The following is a 19,945-nucleotide window of genomic DNA, read 5'->3' on the forward strand; positions in this document are numbered from 1 at the left end:
AGGTGTACCTTATTCACAACTCCTCCAACACGAACATTATTGTTTTTGCACTTTTTGGCTTCTTATTAAATAACTTTTGTAACCTATTTTTATGGGCTTTCCTCTTTGTGATGTTAAGTTCCTGTCATGCGCTGTTATACAGTATATGCCTTGAGCTCTTATTTTGAAGGCGCTAAGAGCGGAAGTGATGACACGTTGGCGTGGAGCGGAAGTTTTTGAAAGAAGGTAAATAAAGTGGTCCTCGTGTAAACTGGAGCCTCCGTGTTTGTTATTTTGTAGTTTCATACAGTATAGGCGACATTTATAAACCCTCGGTTACACTTTTTTAAATAGATTCAATCTTGCACGTGGAACGTTTAAGTGAGGGCTTTAGTTGATATAAGACTCCTGTCAGGGGTTGCGTTAATCCAGCACAACAGCGGCGAATGGACTTCATTTATAAAAAAAAAAAGGTAAGACCATAATAATGTTTTTTTTATTAAATGTGCTTTTTTGTGTGCTACAGTTTGTATGTGTAAAGTTAAAGTTAAGTTAAAGTACCAACGATTGTCACACACACACTAGGTGTAATGAAATTTGTCCTCTGCATTTGACCCATCCCTTGATCACCCCCTGGGAGGTGAGGGGAGCAGTGGGCAGCAGCGGCACCGCGCCCGGGAATAATTTTTGGTGATTTAACCCCCAATTCCAACCCTTGATGCTGAATGCCAAGCAGGGAAGAATGCCGGTATGAGCTTTTAAACATAACCCGTTAACTGCTGCCAATCAAATGGTGAATAAGATACTCTTAGGGTTCATATGTTTGTAAATCTGACTGTGATGAAGTCAGTGCCTCACCAGCCATGAACCTCACCGCACGTCACTGATATATATATATATATATATATATATATATATATATATATATATATATGTGGCATTTTTAAAAGAACGGCTCCTTAAGATCAAAGAGCCATGAATCCCATCTACAGCCTGAATATTTACATTAACTCTATTTTAAGCAAAATGTAAGCAAAAAAATTAAAAACACAAAAAACGACATTTAACCCAAACTATTTAGCAGTAGCACAGCAGAGAACAAGAAATCCTAATGTTGCATTCAAGGCTACTGGGAAAAAGGACAAACCTCACACGGAGCGTAGACCTTGCAACCTCAAAGCACTTAAATAAAAAGTAAATATGACTGGTGACAAATTATGCATTTGCAAATTAATTCTATCTTATTGTCAACGTTTGTTTTTAGTTTATGACCGACTGGTATCAAAGAGAACTTCTCTGACTTCCTAGTATCGCGAAAGCAGCATCACTTGTTTCCCACAGGTGGTATAAATTAGCCTAATTAACCTGCCTCCTGGACTCATTTGTGTTTTTATAAAGACTGCTTTTAATAGCCTTGTGGTTTTTAATATGAAGGTTACAGACAATAACGTGATTCGCTTCCACCTCCAAGTCATCCATGGAATAAATGTGAGAAGTGTTGAGAGGAAAAATAATCGACTCTTCCTCGGCGGCGCGAAGGTTTTTGGTGTCCCTTTGGAGAATTTGCCGAGGTGCTTCATTTCCGAGTTCGGCCTGGTGCCCTGGTAAGTGCGGAGAGAAACCACACGGCATTTTGTGGTTTTAAATATGTGTCTGCTCTTTTTGTGTGTGTCAGCTTTCTGGTGGACGCCTGTTCGTTGCTTCTGGAGCGTGCTGGGACCGTGGGTCTGTTCAGAAAACCAGGCTCTCTCCCTCGCATCAAGTCTCTCAGGGTGGGTAGTCATCCACTGACTAAATGAGGAACACCACAGATTGGAACATTGCACAAAAAAAACAAAGTAAAAAAAAATAAAATAAAAAGCAAAGTTCCCGAATCCTCTAAAAAATAAAATAAAAAGGGGGGGGACCTGGAAACCAAAATGGCCGACGACCTGCGTCTTAAGGATGTGTACTGAATTCAGTACTTTGTATAGGCACCGACTGCGTATCGATATACAAATATTATTGGACCTTTAAATATTATTTGATACCTTTGTTGCTTGTGACGCCAAGTCCGGTTGCAGACTAAACACTTGGCGAGTAAACAAGCACGTATTGGTGCAATTTTCCATGCCAACAAAACGGCCGAGTCATACCAAAGACTATAAAAATGGGACCCATTACCTCCCTGCTTGGCACTCAGCATTAAAGGTTGGAATTGGGGGTTAAATCACCCAAAATTATTCCTGGGTGCAGCCACCGCTGATGCTCACTGTTCCCCTCACCTCCCAGGGGGTGATCAAGGGTGATGGGTCAAATGCAGAGAATCATTTCGTGTGTGACAATCATTAGTACTTTACTTTAAGTATGCCTGATAGAAAATTTGGAAAGTGAAAGTGAAGTGGTGGCTTGGTTGGAAGAGAGACCGTGCCAACAACTTGAGGGTTCCTGGTTCGATCCCCAGCTTCCGCCGTCCGTCCGTGTCATGTTTGTTGTGTCCTTGAGCAAGACACGTCACCCTTGCTCCTGATGGGTCGCGGTGAGGGCCTTGAATGGCAGCTCCCACCATCAGTGTGTGAATGGGTGAATGTGTAAATGGTGTCAAAGCGCTTTGAGCACCTTGAAGGTAGAAAAGCGCTATACAAGTATAACCCATTTATTTAAAGTAAGATTGCACTTTTCTAAAATGCACTAGCTCGATGCTAACTTTTATTGGCTTCGCCAAATACATGTTACTGATTGGCATTATTTATTATTTTACATGGCAATTTCAACACCTCCACATTTGTTGATGAAAACTACAACTAAGATGCATGTTTCAAAGAGCTGGTGTGTAATAAGGGCAATACTTGCACTACAAACACTTTGTAGGGCGCAACTCAGTGGCCTAGTGGTTAGAGTTTCCGCCCTGAGATCGGTAGGTTGTGAGTTCAAAACCCGGCCGAGTCATACTATAAAAATGGGACCCATTAACTCCCTGCTTGGCACTCAGCATCAAGGGTTGGAATTGGGGGTTAAATCACCAAAAATTATTCCCGGGCACGGCCACTGCTGCTGCCCACTGCTCCCCTCACCTCCCAGGGGTTGAACAAGGGGATGGGTCAAATGCAGAGGACAAATTTCAACACAGCTAGTGTGTGTGTGACAATCATTGGTACTTTAACTTAACTTTAAAATAATGCTGTGTTCCATTTACCTCAGAAGTTGGATTTTGGAGCTTGTGAGCATTCAATTTACAAGGTCGGAAATAAAAATGGCCACATCCACGAAAGTTATTTTTGCGCTTGTCTGAATAAAAACATCCATCCATTTTCTAGAGCTTGTCCCTTTTGGGGTTACGGGCTGGAGCCTATCTCAGCTCCGTTTGGGCTGAAGGCGGGGTACACCCTGGACAAGTCGCCACTTCATCGCAGGGCCAACACAGATAGACAGACAACATTCACACACTAGGGCCAATTTAGTGTTGCCAATCAACCTATCCCCAGGTGCATGTCTTTGGAGGTGGGAGGAAGCCGGAGTACCTGGAGGGAACCCACGCAGTTACGGGGAGAACATGCTGACTCCACACAGAAAGATCCCGGCCCAGGATCGGACCCAGGACCTTCATATTGTGAGGCACATGTACTAACCCCTGTTCAGCCATGCTGCCCCTAACTTTTATTGGCTTTGCCAAACATGCTACCGATTGGCATTAGCGATTTTAATTTCAACACCTTCACATTTGTTGATGAAAACTACAACTAAGATGCATGTTTCAATCAAAGAGCTTGTGTGTAATAAGGGCAATACTTACAGTATAAACACTTTGTAGGGCGCAACGTAATGCTGTGTTCTATTAACCTCGGAAGTTGGAAGTCGGAGCATGTGAGCATTCCAGTTACAAGGTCGGAAATCAAGATGGTCACATCCACGAAAGATATTTTTGCGCTTGTCTGAATAAAAACAACTTATGGGAAAATATGGACTCTTTCTGCAACCTCCAAATATGATGGATGAAAATTAAACACGGACGCTATTGCCAGCCATGAACCGCGTACATACCACATGAAATAGAAAAAAAGTTAATCAGAAGTGCTAATGACGGATATTATAGAAGCGCATGTTTACATTCAGAGCAGCCATCTTTGAAACTAACTCGGGGTGGTTAGAATGCTCGGACTTTCCGAGTCAGAAATCTGACCTCGGGGGGCGTTTCAGTTGAAATTCCGACTAGGAACTTGGAAATTCTGACTTCCCAGTACAAATGGAACACACCATAAGACTAGACATTTAGCTTTGTGGCAAAGGTTACTTCCATGCAAGGCAACGTACTAGCCTATACACTAGTGCTAAGGGAGTGAACCTTGGGGAACCTAACCATTCGAAGCGAATTCTGGGTTGACTATTTGATTCCGAATCGATTCTCGATTCAACAGCTCTTGATTCAAACCAATTTCTTGCAATGTATTTGGTATAACAATGATATACTTTTTCAAAACAGGTTACAGGTTAGAAAAAACTCCTGGTTGCATGGAGATAGCCTAAAATGTATTTAAAAAAAAAAAAAAAAATTTTTTTTTATCCCAAATTGTTTTTATTTTTAAATCTTTTTAAACAACTTTTGAAAAGATAATCAATTTACAATCAGAATGATTGATTTTGTTTTTTTGTGCGCCCCTAACTACCGCCATTTTAAGTCTTGGAATTGCAACTGCATACAAAGTCCACAATATAATAATTTCAAATTAGACTCAGAAATGTAATAAGACAAGACATAACTGGACAGCGTAGTTATCATAATCAGCTCATCTTAAAATGGTACATTGAAAATTATTTTTTTAATTAAACAATTAACATTTATTAACACACCAGTACTGAAAATGGGTACCGGCATTGATTGTAATGTGAAAGTTACCCATCCCTAGTTTTACTGTATATGGTGCGTTTTCATGCAAATGTACATATGTTTGCTTTTCCTTTAAGTTTTTCAGTGTGCTAAAGCTCTTTCAAAGGTTTTAGTTGGCTGAATATTAAATAACAAATTAAACATCTCAAGGGGTTTGGATTAGATGTTATGCTAATTTATTTTATAACACAAAGCTGAATTGTAACAAAATTGTTCACAAACATATATTGATTTACATTGTATTGGTTTTAGTATATTCATAGTAGAAATGTATTATAGTAGCCCCCACATATATTTTTTTGTATGAAAACAAACTTGACATTTAATTTCTTATTCTTTAGTACCGGTAATATGACTAACAACCTTGTTACTGGCATAAGGTAACAAGGTTGTTACGAAAATTGCGAATAAATTGTACACATGTTCATTATGATGGTATACACGCAAATCATAGACTACATACAGTAAGACGCACAGGTCGTCGGCCATTTAGTTTTTTTAGGTCCCATTAAGAAAGGAAGCATTTTCTATTTTGTGCAATGTTCTAATCTGAGAGGTGTTCTGTCTTTTTAGAGTGTGTAAAAAAAAAAAATAATAATGCTTTGCACTAAACAAAGTGTGAATGAATCCTGCGATTTATGAATGTTTCAGGCCAAGCTGAATCGCGGAGAGGCATGTTTATCTACTGCTCTCCCCTACGATGTGGCCACCCTCGTCAAACAGTTCTGCAGGGAGCTTCCGGAACCGTTATTTCCTCCGGAGATCCAAGACGCCATGCTCAAGGCCCAGACGCTTGCTCCTCTGCAGGACAGGACCTCGGCCCTCCAACTGCTGTCCTGTTTGCTGCCTGCCAGAAACTCCTCCTGTCTGCATTACTTGTTTGACTTTTTGTCTAAAGTATCCCACAGGTAAGGAGTGGCAGTTTTAGGTTGACTATTTTAGATAGAGCAACCCTTTGAAGATGCCTGACAGACTGTGATACTGACATCTTGTGGTGGTTTGAAGCTATTACGAGACTTGAATGGTGAAAACTAAATCTGTTAGGTTAAATACACGATAACACAATTAGAGGATGACTAGTAGATGCATGGTGGTCGGCAGGTCGTCAATGTTGACCACTTTTCTTTTCCTGTCAGATGTGAAGAAAACCTGATGACTGCCTCCAATCTGGCCATGGTCTTTGCTCCCTGTCTTTTACCGCCTCCCAACAAGGACGAGATGTCCGAAGGACGCTTTGAACTCCGAATTCTCGTCCTGCGCGCCTTCGTCGAAAATCCGCAATCATTCGGTGCGGTGATCCCCATCCACTGTCAGGATGATGCCGCCGCTTGAGACCCGTACTTAACCCTTGTTGTGACCTACGCCTACCAGGTGTGATCCCCAAAGTTGTCATGGATAGCATGGAATTCCTGATGAACTTCCATCTCGTGAAGGAGACAAGCTCAAAGAGAGGAACCCGAAAGAGGCACAGTTTGAAAGGTAGGACATCATTGGAGCAGGTCATGTTTGTTCACAGCTGTTGCCAAAATTGGGGAAAAAACTAAATTTAATCACATATCAGCAACAGAACCAATGTTGTAGTTAAAGCAAGGGTCTGCAACCTGCGGCTCTTTCATGCCTCTGCCCTGGCTCCCTTTGGCTTTCCTTTGACACAAAATTTCAATTCAAAATGGCTTTAATTTTAATTATATTTAGTTTTGTAGAGTTCTGTGATCTTGTAATATAAAAATAAAGCGTATTTTATGTTTTGTCGATCAAAATGTATGTCACATCCCCTATTTGTCATCTTTTGTTGCCAAGCAATTGTATTGTTTTTTTAGCGGTCAACTCATTCATCTAAATTGGAATATATGAACATCCTAGCAGTCGGCATCTTAATGACTTCTGACATTGTTCATTAAGTGATGTTTTATTATGTCTGTTGGCTCTCAAAAAGTCTGCAGTGAGTAATAGTTAAGGGTGCTTAAAGTGATCAAAATATGTAATTACTAAATATAAATGTGCCCGTTACTACATTACATACATACTTACATCATGTATGTAAAACCCTAATGGTGTTTGGATGTTTTTTTTAAGTGAATTGCGTGGCTTGTAGGTTCCATTGGAAGCTTTTGATCGCATTTATTTAATATTTAGAATGGGGGGAAAAAAACAAAACATCAATGTCTTTCATAATGATTGGGAATGATAGGCAAAATTCAGAGAAAAAGTGCAGTTCCCCTTTAAATACCAATGTTTTTTGACCTAGTGCTTTTTGGTCCTTGGTGCTATTTATAAGGGCTCAACAAAAAATGATTCACAGCATTCAAATGTTCAAAAATCAATTTATTTATTTATTTTAAAAAATATATTTTTTTAAATAAAATGCTTAGACATTTTTAGGCCATTTATCTCCATGCAATCAAGCTTTTCTAACCTGTAACCTGTTTTGAAAAAGTTTCATTATGATTTTTACCAAATTTGTAAACATATATATATATATATATATATATATATATATATATATATATATATCTCCCTATTTGCATTTGCAGTGACTTTAGGAGATTTTACAGTTAACTGACACATTTATGCTACACATAATTTGACTCACCTTTTTTTGTTTTGTTGCGTTCCTTGGGTCAGTGAAGACTGTGCCGTGGATTCAGGGAAGGTCAAAGGTCAGACTGCCTGTCTCTCAGCAGAAACTGGAGCCCACCCTGCAGGAAAAACCGACACTGAGGAGGAGTCTGGGTCAGGAGACTTTCCCCAATGTCCTTCTGTTTAGGACATGTCTGCCATCTGCAGGTACTTCCATGTGTTGTTGGTGTGAATGATACTATCTAAAAATAAATATCTCGACATCTTTGCATAGAACACAATTTTTCCAGTGCAGCGTCTACATCTGAGAGAATGAAGAGGTAAGTTTTTATTTGAAGCAAAACCTATTTATGGTGTATTGATCTGACTTATGAAGACGTGCTTTGGCCTTTTCCCAAGGCTGGTTCGAGGACCTGATGTCTCCTTCACACCTTCTGTGCTCGCTGGAATGGGAAAATTACAGCTAGCGGCCTGGAATAGACGCTCCTCTCTATGACACAAGTACACATGGATTTTAATTTTAAATAGAAATCACCATTTAATTTATGTAAACATTTGTATTTATGTTGTATGGGTCATGTTTCTGCATAATTCATGCTCAATAAAATGTTTTCTTCATGTTTATACAAAAATACAAGCATTTTTATGATTGGATTTTCCTTTAAGTCTCAAGGGACAAATGTTTTGTTTTTGTTCTTTGTCCTTTCAGTACATTTTTCAGATTTTTGACCATAATTGTGGTGTTACTCCATTATACAGACTTTATCCTGAGGTTTTTTTTCCAAGTTAAATTGGCTCTTGCTGGCTCTTACTCCAAAGCCAAACCGGACACAGTCCGTCATTTTCCCAAGAACATACTAACATAGATTCATATTGTTTCTTTCTTTGCTCAAATACCTCAAACTTTTTAGGTTTAACCCTTCGATGGCCTGTTAATCAAATGTCACAGGTTTAAATTGGTATAAATTTGCATAAAATTTGTTTTTTGAAGGGTGTAGAACAATCTGGATTAAAAATATATATATATTTGCTCAAATATCACAAACCTCAGTCTTAAAATGATCAATGTTTTTTAAGCAAAATAATCTGTTTTAAATTTGTATGGATTTTCATAACGAGTTATTTAAATCCAAGTTCAAAGTAAAAAAAAAAAAAAACATGAATCCGAAATGTTTGTGCTTCAGTCCTAAACATAATTATATATTTTTTTTTTAACAAATGATATTTTTAAATTAATATATTTTTGCATTAGTTATTTTACTATTAATCTTAGTCACAATTCTTAAACTGTTTGTTTAGGACTGAAGTTTCAGACATTTAAAAGTAAAAAAACAAATCTAAAATGTGTTACACTTAGACCTAAACACTATCTAACATGTTTTAACAAATAGTTTTAAATTTGTGTAAATTTGAATAACGAGTTAGTTTACTAATTCAAACGTGTTAAAAATAACAGTTTTGATTAGGACTGCAGTTTGAGACATTTGAGTAAAAATACAACAGAAAATAATCAAACGTTTATTCTCAGTCCTAAACAAAATTATCAAACATGTTTTTTAATTATTTTTTTACAAATACAAGTTAAAAGTAGCATACTTTTGCATAACATGAGTTATTTTACTATTAACCTGTCAAAATATAAATAAAAAGTTTGAGACATTTGAGTGAAACTTAAAACAATTAGAAATTCAAAATGTGTTTACGCTTTAAAAAAAAAAAAAAAAAAAAAGGTGTTTAACTTTGAATATAAATAAAATGAATATTATTGACAAAGACGAGCCTGTTTTATCTACTGCTGAAATTTGACACTCGAACGTGTCCCTGTTCCCTCTTGTCTCCCCGGCTGAACACATAAGCCAATCAGGAGAGAGTAGTGTTGGTTACTAAGCAACTGAGTCTGGACCTTTTATGCAACACCGTAGCCAAGGAAACCCACTCAGTTTTTCAAAATAAGTGTCGCGTGAATAAATTCGAACTATGATATTTTTCATACAACTCCAACAAAACGGGGACTGAAAATGTTTTTTAGTTTAGCTGTGGGCTCAAATAATTCAATTCCTGCTGGTTTACTGATAGTCGCTTTACTTTTTATTTTGAAAGCCGGAAACGCGGACATTCGTTATGCTTTTACCTTGACGGACATCGGTTTAGTCTGCAGGTCATTTTATTGACACAAGGTAGGAAAAATAACATCAGTCTTTTGTTTGTGTTACAATTGCTATAATTTTTCTGGTGGACACTCAAAAAGCTCACCTGAACTTAAAAGCAGGTTGTGAGGTTATATACATGCGTGACCATGGCTATAAATAGACCTTAATGGCAGTGTTTACGCAGCGGCAGATTGTTTTTTTGCGTTTATGTGCATCATAACAGAGTCAATCTAATATTTACGCAAACGTAATTATGTTATGACTGAAAAGTAGTTCATTTTGCTCATCGTTGGCGTGCGCGTTTGTTTTGTTCACCTGCAGATGACGGAGATGAGCTCGGCGGTGCGGTTATCGCTGCTGGGGCTCCTGGTGGTCCTGCAGCTCGGCGGTGCTGCGGCCCGCAGTGCCCCCGGGGCTGGTCAGGTGTCCGAGGCCGACATCCAGCGTCTCCTGCACGGCGTCATGGAGCAGCTGGGCATCGCTCGGCCCAGGGTGGAGTATCCTGCCCACCAGGCCACCAACATCGTCGGGCCGCAAAGCATACAGGGTAATAATATGATTGCATATAAGCCAATCAACCCGCATACGTTACACCGTTAATTTTATATTCTTATTATTACATACATATGACGCAAACTATTCTAAATGGCATTATATTTTCCTCCACTAGGCGGTGCTCACGAGGGGCTGCAGCACCTTGGTCCTTACGGGAACATTCCCAACATTGTTGCTGAGCTGGCAGGGGACAATGTTCCCAAAGACTTCAGTGATGATCACAGCTACCCGGACCCCCCAAACCCTTGTCCCCTCGGAAAGACGGGTAGGAACTCAGACTCTTAGGGAGATGAATTATAATTCATCTCCCTAAGAGTTTAGTTTTGTCCCTATAGGGACAAAACTAAACTTTGACATTTTTAAAATCTCGTTCTGAAAAATACATAGGTAAGTGTATACAAGATAACAATACGTTGTTACATTTTTTCAATATATATTTTATATATTTTGATATTTGAGCTTTTTTTTTTTTCCGAGTCATATACTTTTTACAGTACATATTTTTGGTCAGGTTCAGATCTTTCTTTTTCAGATTTTTTTTTCTTTTTCCTATTCATCCATTTTTTTTTTTTCAGATTATTTTTTCTTTCTTTTTCCATGTTCCACTTTTTATTATATATATTTATATATTTCTTTCTTTTTATTTTTCAGATATATATATATATATATATATATATATATATATATGTTTTTCTTGTCCTCTTCCCTTTTTATTTTTCAGGTAAGCTTTTCTCTTTTTTTCTCTTTTTTACCACGTTTTTTTTTTTTTAGATTATTTTTGTCTTTTTTTCTTTATTTTCTTATTCCCCCTTTTTATTTTTCAGACATTTTTCCTTTTTTAAACGTTTTTCTTTTTTTTTAACCATTTTTATTTTTAGGAAAACAAATCTCTCTATTTTTTTCTTTTTTTTTTCCATTTTTCTTTTTCAGATTCTTTTTTACTTTTTTCCCCCTTTTTATTGTTCAGGTAATATTTTTATTTTTTCTATTTTTGCCCTTTTTATTCTTCAGATGTATATATATTTTTTTCCTTTTTATTACTCTTAATCTATTTGTTTTTTTTCTTTCTTAATTTTGTCCCCTTTTTATGTATTTATTTTTAGACATTTTTCTCTTTTTTCTTTCTTTTTATGTTCCCCTTATTTTTTTCAGTTTGTTTTTTTTGCTGTTTTTTTTATTTTATTTTATTTACCTTTTATATTTTTAATATAATTTTTTTTTTTTTTTTTTTTTCCCTTTTTCCCCTTTTTTCCTTTTTCAAATATTCTTATTTTACTCCCACCCCCCTTTTTCAGATTATTTTTTTCCACCTGGTTTTTTCTGCAATCTGAAAAAAAGAAAAAAGTGTGTACTTATTTTTACAATAAATACACTGATACTTTTTCCAAATTCAACATCAAAACTTGATTTTTCAGTTTCAAAATGTATTTTCTGAAGTATAACATTTTTTGGCCCTAAATTAGCTCCATATGTTTTATTTCTGTCAAGAATGGTGTGTTTTGGGGAAATAATGAGTGTGCTGTTTATGCTACTTCCTGTTCAGTAGCTGACGGGTGTATGGAAAACGCTCCAGACACAGCCGAGTTCAGCCGGGAGTTCCAGAAGCACGGACACTTGTATGACCCGGGAAACCAGTACCCAGCTCTGATGAAGTGGGTCAGTACAAACATTAATATCACCAGAATTTGTGTAGCCATAAAACAATCTTTTTCTGTTTGTGGCCCCAATGTCTGTCTTTAGTATTACTCATTGATTCTTATGTAAACTGCTGAAGGTTCCTCACAAACGCACACTCAGCATGTTTACATGCACTAAAACAATATTTATTGGATTATTTTGATTAACACTAGCTTTTTAAAACATGTAAAAGCATCATTGAGCCTTTTTAGAGGACCTAAAAGCTCCCTGAAATATTTGTATTCTTGCTGTAATACAAAGTTGCAATTGTGAGTTTTAATAATCATACAACCTATTATTCAGCTAAATATCATTGAATGTTTTTTTGGGGGTTTTTTTGCATTTATTTAAAAAAAAAAAGTCCCTTTAGCCTAAAGTACAGTAGATATTAGATGTGTCATGTAAAATTATTATCAGTGGATAAGAATTATATCACAAATTATATTATTATTTGGGATTCCCCAACTTTTTCACTTCAGATACAATACCAATATTGGAGCTATGAGTATTGGCCGATAATGATGAAAATCCGATACGATATCAGCACAAATTATAGTACATACTGTACTTTTATTATTTTGTAGTGTGGGATTTTAGCAAAAACAAAATTGGCAACTAGCTAGCGCAGTAAACGCTAGCTGAAAACTGGTGCACCAATTGCTAGCTGACTATTAGCGCACTTGTTGCTCGTTGACAATTGGCGCGTTAATCGCTGGTTGACAACTGGCACGGTAAACGCCAGCTGACAACTGGCGCCCTAATCGCTAGATGACAACTGTGCACTCATCGCTAGATGACAACTGTGCACTCATCGCTAGATGACAACCAGCGCGTTACTTGCTAGCTTTCAACACTAGCAGAAAATTAGTGCGGCAATAGTTAGCTAGCGATTGGCGCACTCATCGCGAGCTGACAACTACCGTGCTAACCGCTAGCTGACAATTGGCGCACTCATTGCTAGCTGACAACTTGCGCACTAGTCGCTAGCTGACAATTGGCATGCCAATCGCCAGCTGACCACCAGCGCCCTAATTGCTATCTGACAACGGTGCACTCATTGCTAGATGACAAACGCTGCGTTACTCGCTAGCTGTCAACACTAGCAGAAAACTGGTGCGGCAATCGCTAGGTAACTATTGGCGCACTCATCGCTAGCTGACAACTGTCGCGCTAATTGCCAGCAAAAAAACGGTGCGCTAAAATTACTCAAACAGAACAATGCTAGGTATGAAAAACACTAACCTATTTAATTTTAACAGTTTGGAATGGACGCATGCTGTTTTTAAGTTGAAGTGGAGTGGCAATTTTTTTTTTGGCAACACATAGTGGTCGCAACAATTGATAAATCAAGCCCATTATGCAGTAAGTCCAATGATACGGACACGTTTGTTACTGGATACTTTCTAATAAGCTTCATCCTTGAAGACTTTGTATGTGTAATTAATATACAACTACAAATATTTGATACTAGTTTGTATTGACAAATGTGCTCTTTCAGACTGCGATTTTGTTCAATTAAGGACACTTATTACTAAGTATGTCTAGCTCAGTGTTTTTCAAGCACTGTGCCGCGGCACACTAGTGTGCCGTGAGATACAGTCTGGTGTGCCGTGGGAGATGATCTAATTTCACCTATTTGGGTTAAAAAAACAACAATCAACAATGTCCACACAAAGAAGGATAAAAACAACTGAAATATTCTTGATTGCTAAAACAAAGCAGGTGTGGGGAATAGCGGTCAAGGAAGACATGAAACTGCTACAAAAAAGAGAAAAAGCCACCAAAATAGGAGCGCAAGACAAGAACTAAAACACTACACACAGGAAAACAGCAAAAAACTCTAAATAAGTCAGGGCGTGATGTGACGGGGTGACAGTACACCTACTTTGAGACAAGAGCTATAATGATGCATGCTTGGTTATGAGTTAAAGTCATATCCAACAATTGCGACAACGACTTTTTATTGTCAATTTCGGCTGCTGAGTTTCAGTTTTTAATGATTTCTGCTGGTGGTGTGCCTCCGCATTTTTTCAATGAAAAAAATGTGCCTTGGCTCAAAAAAGTTGAAAAACACTGGTCTAGCTTGTGTGCTATTGTGTGCTCAGTTGTTGTGTAGCTGCTATCTTTTAGTAGCCTATACCCTACCATGTTTACCTGTTTGAGTAAAATATAACAACTGATATTCCATACTAATATCACAAAAAAGCTGCAAATAACCGCCGGGGCCACACTTTGGACCTAGACTTAAAAATAATTGCTTTAGGGGGCACCAAAGAGCAAAACCAAAGATGTGTTTTTCGTTCGTTTGAAGAGTTGAGTGAAGGCGTTAACGCTGGTTGTATATTGTCTTTGTTTTTTTTATCTTTCCAGAATAAGGAACTTCTGTACCAAAAACTGAAGGGTGGCGCAAAGCGGAGAAAAAGGGTGAAAGACCTTTTGGACACATCGTTTTGAGTTATCAATGAATCCCACAGTAGTCCCTGACTTGTATTTTCTCCTTGCCCTGTTTCCAGAGCGTCAGCAACCCCTACCTGATGGGCCAGAGGCTGGACAACGTGGTGGCCAAGAAATCTGTCCCCGACTTCTCGGAGGAAGAGGAGGCATCGACCATGCCTGCAAGCACCAAACCCACAAATTAATTTCAAAATATAGTTTTGGTTACAATTGAAGCAGTCAAAAAAAATCTATGAAAATAAGGCAACAAGTTTATTTTGATCATATGTCAACTGGCTGGGATAGCATTTATATAAAAAAATGTTTATTCATAATAATGGAGATGAACATCGTGGAGTTTAATTGGAAAGTAAAATCAGATGAGCAGATATCTTGAATATAAACAGGGGTGTCCTTATCCGATGTTGATATCGATCCGATATCAGCAATAATTGGAATGATATCGGCTTGTGTGTAAAATGCCCGATACAAGCAGTCCTGCAGCGCACAGCTGGACAGCCAGTTAACGTCCAAACGTCCTCCAATAAACACAAGTCATTTACAAAAAGTAAACATGGTAGCCTCTAGGCTACTAGGAGCTAGCAGCTACACAATAGCATGCAAGCCAGATATACGAAATAAGTGTTCTGAATTGAACAATATTGCAGTCTAAAACAGAGCATTTGTCAATATAAACAAGTACAAAGTAATTATAGTTGCGTGTCACTTACTCATATACAGTCTCCAAGGCAGATATTGGAAAGTATCCAGTAACAAGCGTGTCCGCATCATTCAACTTTCAGCGTCATGAATCAAACCTTCTCAACTATTTTCTGTTACGCCGCCCTTCGGATGAAGAAAACATTCCGCGCCCGTATCATTTGTCTATGAAATTGCTGTAAGTACATCTCTGCATAACATTGTATCCTTAATAACATTAAAAATAATATATAGGTCAACGTGCAACAAATAACTTTTTTGACATTGTTAAAAAAACGTAATACTTATTTAAACTATAAAAAAGGTTTGACCAGTTTGAGTCATTTGGTACTGGAAAATAAAAAAGTAAATAAGTACAAAAATAATTCACATTAATCCAGGTGCACAGTGTACAAAACACTTTAACACAACAAAACATGAATAAAACAATTTGTAAAGATTAAAAAATAATAATAATACAAAATTCAAATAATCAATAGTCAGGATTAATGGCTACAATAAGCATGTTTTGCAGCGCACAGCTTTTTGAAGAAAGCACGATACTGATAAAGTAAAGAAATTTTGTGGCCACTAGGTGTCGCTAAAAACAATATTCTAATTTAAAGACAGCATAAATCCATTCCTGCATGGTTAATAGTAAATATGCTAGTGTTTTTCATACCTACCATTGTTCTCTGTGTGTATAATTTCACTTAATCAAACCTTTGTACAACTTTCCACACTACAAAGTAATACATATGATTCCTGCTGATATCGCATCGGATCAGTATTGGCCGTTACTGAGAGCTCCAACAGCGGTATCGGAAGTGAAAAAGTTGTATTGGGACACCCTTAATATGTACAGTATAGATTACTTCAACAGTGGCTGTAAAGAGATTAAAATACTAATTTTAATTATGTGTACGTCTTTTAAAAAAGTTATAACAAAGTATATTACACTTTTGCAAAATTAAATCCAACTCTTTTTGTTGTGTGCAACACTTTTGGCTATAAAACACTTGGCTCTCCAAGTACCACCATAATGACCAGCATGAAAATACAGTAGTGTAGTAGGCCTAAGTATTCATTAAAAACAAGGCAGAAGTATGTATAATATTTTTGGCCGCTGCAACATTAGACTGTTTGAACAGTAACACTGCGTTTGAATATTTAAGGAAGTGATTCTTTGGCGTACCACTAGATGGTGCCAAAGCCATAGCTTTTGATTGATTGATTGAAACTTTTATTAGTAGATTGCACAGTACAGTACATATTCCATACAGTTGACCACTACCGTATTTTTCGGAGTATAAGTCGCACCTGCCGAAAATGCATAATAAAGAAGGAAAAAAACATATATAAGTCACACTGGAGTATAAGTCGCACTTTTTGGGGAAATGTATTTGATAAAACCCAACACCAAGAATAGACATTTGAAAGGCAATTTAAAATAAAGAATAGTGAACAACAGGCTGAATAAGTGTACGTTATATGAGGCATAAATAACCAACTGAGAATGTGCCTGGTATGTTAACGTAACATATTATGGTAAGAGTCATTCAAATAACTATAACATATAGAACATGCTATACGTTTACCAAACAATCTGTCACTCCTAATCGCTAAATCCCATGAAATCTTATACGTCTAGTCTCTTACGTGAATGAGCTAAATAATATTACTTGATATTTTACGGTAATGTGTTAATAATTTCACACATAAGTCGCTCCTGAGTATAAGTTGCACCCCCGGCCAAACTATGAAAAAAACTGCGACTTATAGTCTGAAAAATACGGTAAATGGTAACACCCAAATAAGTTTTTCAACCTGTTTAAGTCGGGATCCACGTTAATCAATTCATGGTAAAAAAAAAACTATAGAATGATGTAAAATTATTAAAAAAAAAAAAAAAAAAAAAAAATACTTCAGTTTGTTGAAATATAATAGTTTTGTTTGTTCCTGTCTTATAAAATAAATATCTGCATCGGACACGAGTGGCACGTTTTTGTTTTTGTTTTCTTAAAAGGGGGCGTGGTTTCAGGGCAGGCGCAGGAAGAAAGCGCATAAAAGCCAGAGAGGACATGCGCACTCAACACATGCTCGGGATATTCTGGAAGATAAACAGGTAATTCAGTATTTCAACGTGCGTAAAACCTGTGCGTAAAGTGTGCGTAAAACCTGTGCGTAAATGCCTCCGTGTGCTTTCCAGCGTCCACGATGAGAGTCAAGTCCCTGTTGACGTTCTCCGCGGTTCTGGTTCTGGTCCCCAGCAAGTCCGCTGCCTTCCAGGGACAGTTCCCGCACGCAGATAATTCCAACCAGAACGACGCGCCGGCGCGTAATTGCCAGCCGTCACCTCCCATCAGCGGCTTCATTTCCCGCGGGATGGCGCCGGCGGCTGTCGGCACGACGGACGAGGTTCTGGAGTCCAGCCAGGAGGCGCTGCACGTGACGGAGCGTCGGTACCTGCGCCTGGACTGGTGCAAGACGCAGCCCCTCAAGCAGACCATCCGCGAGGAAGGCTGCCTGAGCCGCGCCGTCATCAACCGCTTCTGCTACGGCCAGTGCAACTCCTTCTACATCCCCCGGCACGTTTACCGGCACGGGGACGCCTTCGAGTCCTGCTCGGCCTGCAAGCCCAAAAGCTTCAGCACGGTGACGTACACCCTCTTCTGCCCCGGACAGACCCCGGGGACCAGGAAGAAACGGGTGCAGCGCGTCAAGCAGTGCCGGTGCGCCACCATAGGCACGGATTCATAACTTCACTCCAAAAACCTTGGATTTTTATTTAATTTTTTTTTTTTACTCTACAAGTCCAACCAGCAATGGACTAAAAACATCCTAATGTGGATCAAATTGGACATATTCCAATATTAATTTATTGTTATTTTAAATTAATACTCATATAAAGCATATGGAGTATTTTTTTTTTTACATTTAATGGGGTTTTGTAATAATTGCTCAAATATTTTTCGATTTGAACTAAAATAATGACAATTATTTTGAAAATCCAATCCAATCCAATCCACTTTATTTATATAGCACATTTAAACAACAAGAATGTTTCCAAAGTGCTGCACAGCCATGTTGAAAACAATATTAAAAACAATATTATGCTCCACCAATGACTGAATAAAAACAAAAAATAAATAAATATAAAAACAATATAAAAATAAATATGATTAAAAACGATTTTAAAGGGTAAAACCAATTAAAACAGTAAATAGAAATCAAAATTTATATTAAAAAAAACAACCAAAAAAACACAGAGGACAACAGAGGACAGACGACCACACAACTCACATAGTTAAATCGTAAAATAAAATATGGTCAATTCATTTTTATATTAAATCAATACTAGTTACATTGAATTAAAAATGTTGACAATGGGGTTTTGCAAGAATTTGTCAAAAGTTTTTTGTATTGAACAAAAATGATTAGTTAAAATGTATCAAAAAATATTTGTATCAAAATGGACATATTTAGTTATGTATTTTTTTTTATCATTAACATATAATACAATAATTGGGTGCATACTAAAATATTTGGTAAAAATGAACCTTCATGTATTCCTAAAATGTATATAAAAAAAAAATAATAATACTAGCTAAATAAGTCATATTTAATTCAAAATATGTTTACACTTAATGTTTCATTCTTTATAGAAATCGTTTTAAAAATTTAGAAAATTTGTATTAAACTAAAGATAATTGTAAAAAATTAAATGAAAAACTAATTAAAATAATTTGGATCAAACTGAACATATTCCGATATGAATTTATTGTTATTTTAAATTAATACTAATTATATAAAGCATATTGAAGTTTTTCTGTTTGTTTTAACATTAAATGGAGTTGTGTAATATTTGCCCAAGTATTTTTTTATTTAAATCAAAATAATTACAATTATTTTGAAATTTTAAATTCAAAATTTGGTCAAGTTGTATATATTTATTTTTCTCAATAGGATTGGGTACATCATTAAGATACTTAGCAAAAATGTACTTTAATGCATGCAGATTAACCCACGTTTTAATTCATTTTTTAATTCATTTTTGTATTAAATTAATACTAGCTATATTGAATAAAAAATGTTGACAATGGGGTTTTGTAGAAATTGGTCAATTGTTTTTTGTACTAAACAAAAATGATTAGTTAGAATTCAACACAAAATATAAATATTTATATCAAATTGGACATATTCAGTTATTATTCAAAATATGTTTACAGTAAATGTTTTATTCTTTTTAGAAATCGTTTTAAAAATGTAGAAATGTTGTATTAAACTAAAAACAATTTGAAAAATGTAATAAAAAAACTGAATTAAAATAATTTGGGTCAAATTGAACATATTCACAATTAGGTAATATTTTTATCATTAGAATAGTACAATAATTGGGTGCATACTAAAATATTTGGTAAAAATTTTTCTATTAATACTTTTTTTTTTTTAAACACTATTGCATCACAAAATGTTAAAAAAGACAAAATGTTTTTATTTTTTTAAATCAATAATACTAGCTAAATAAATCATATTTAATTCAAAATATGTGTATACTTAATGTTTTATTCTTTTTAGAAATCGTTTTGAAAATGTAGAAATGTTGTATTAAACTAAAATGTATTACAAAAAAATTTAAACAAAAAAACAAATTAAAATAATTTGGATCATTTTGAACATATTCACAGTTAGGTATGATTTTTCTCATTAAGATGATGCAAAATACTGTTTAAAAATAAACATCCATACTTGCAAAATAACTTTTTTTTTACATAATTGCATCCAAAATATTAAAATCATAGAAAATTAGTTTAGATATTTTTTTCATATTAAATGAATACTAGTTGCATGAATCGAAAACAATTACACTTAATGGGGTTTGTAGAAATTGGTGAAATATTTTTTGCTAATAGCTAGCTGACAAATAGTATGCTAATTATTATCTGGCAACTGCAGTGCTAATCGCTAGTTGACAACTAGAGCGCTAATTTCTAGCTGGCAACTAGCG

The 19,945-nt window shown here is 36.3% G+C and overlaps 3 protein-coding genes across 4 annotated transcripts; all 3 read left to right on the forward strand.

Annotated features, from left to right (window-relative positions):
- The first annotated feature begins 1,349 nt into the window (after window positions 1-1,349).
- On the forward strand, window positions 1,350-8,060 carry LOC133623549 (inactive Rho GTPase-activating protein 11B-like). Its single transcript, XM_061986765.2, has 8 exons — window positions 1,350-1,583; window positions 1,655-1,751; window positions 5,495-5,751; window positions 5,980-6,131; window positions 6,215-6,322; window positions 7,469-7,630; window positions 7,698-7,743; window positions 7,823-8,060. Exons 1-8 carry the CDS (start codon window positions 1,408-1,410, stop codon window positions 7,917-7,919), a joined length of 1,095 nt encoding a protein of 364 aa, XP_061842749.1. The 5' UTR covers window positions 1,350-1,407; the 3' UTR covers window positions 7,920-8,060.
- Window positions 8,061-9,466: 1,406 nt separating this feature from the next.
- On the forward strand, window positions 9,467-17,034 carry scg5 (secretogranin V). Of its 2 annotated transcripts, none has more exons than XM_061987154.2 (6): window positions 9,467-9,600; window positions 9,895-10,120; window positions 10,244-10,393; window positions 11,672-11,784; window positions 14,176-14,229; window positions 14,319-17,034. In XM_061987154.2, the coding sequence occupies exons 2-6, from the start codon at window positions 9,895-9,897 to the stop codon at window positions 14,442-14,444; spliced, it is 669 nt and encodes a 222-aa protein (XP_061843138.2). In that variant the 5' UTR covers window positions 9,467-9,600; the 3' UTR covers window positions 14,445-17,034. The 2 variants fall into 2 exon arrangements, with proteins under 2 accessions (XP_061843138.2, XP_061843139.2); XM_061987155.2 differs by having other exon boundaries at window positions 11,675-11,784; window positions 14,319-14,466.
- Window positions 16,915-18,519, forward strand: grem1a (gremlin 1a, DAN family BMP antagonist). The gene is made up of 2 exons (XM_061987156.2): window positions 16,915-17,062; window positions 17,147-18,519. Exon 2 carries the CDS (start codon window positions 17,155-17,157, stop codon window positions 17,695-17,697), a length of 543 nt encoding a protein of 180 aa, XP_061843140.1. The 5' UTR covers window positions 16,915-17,062; window positions 17,147-17,154; the 3' UTR covers window positions 17,698-18,519.
- Window positions 18,520-19,945: the final 1,426 nt, after the last annotated feature.

Source organism: Nerophis lumbriciformis, linkage group LG26 (assembly GCF_033978685.3).
Source record: "Nerophis lumbriciformis linkage group LG26, RoL_Nlum_v2.1, whole genome shotgun sequence".
Classification (NCBI taxonomy): Eukaryota; Metazoa; Chordata; class Actinopteri; order Syngnathiformes; family Syngnathidae; genus Nerophis; species Nerophis lumbriciformis.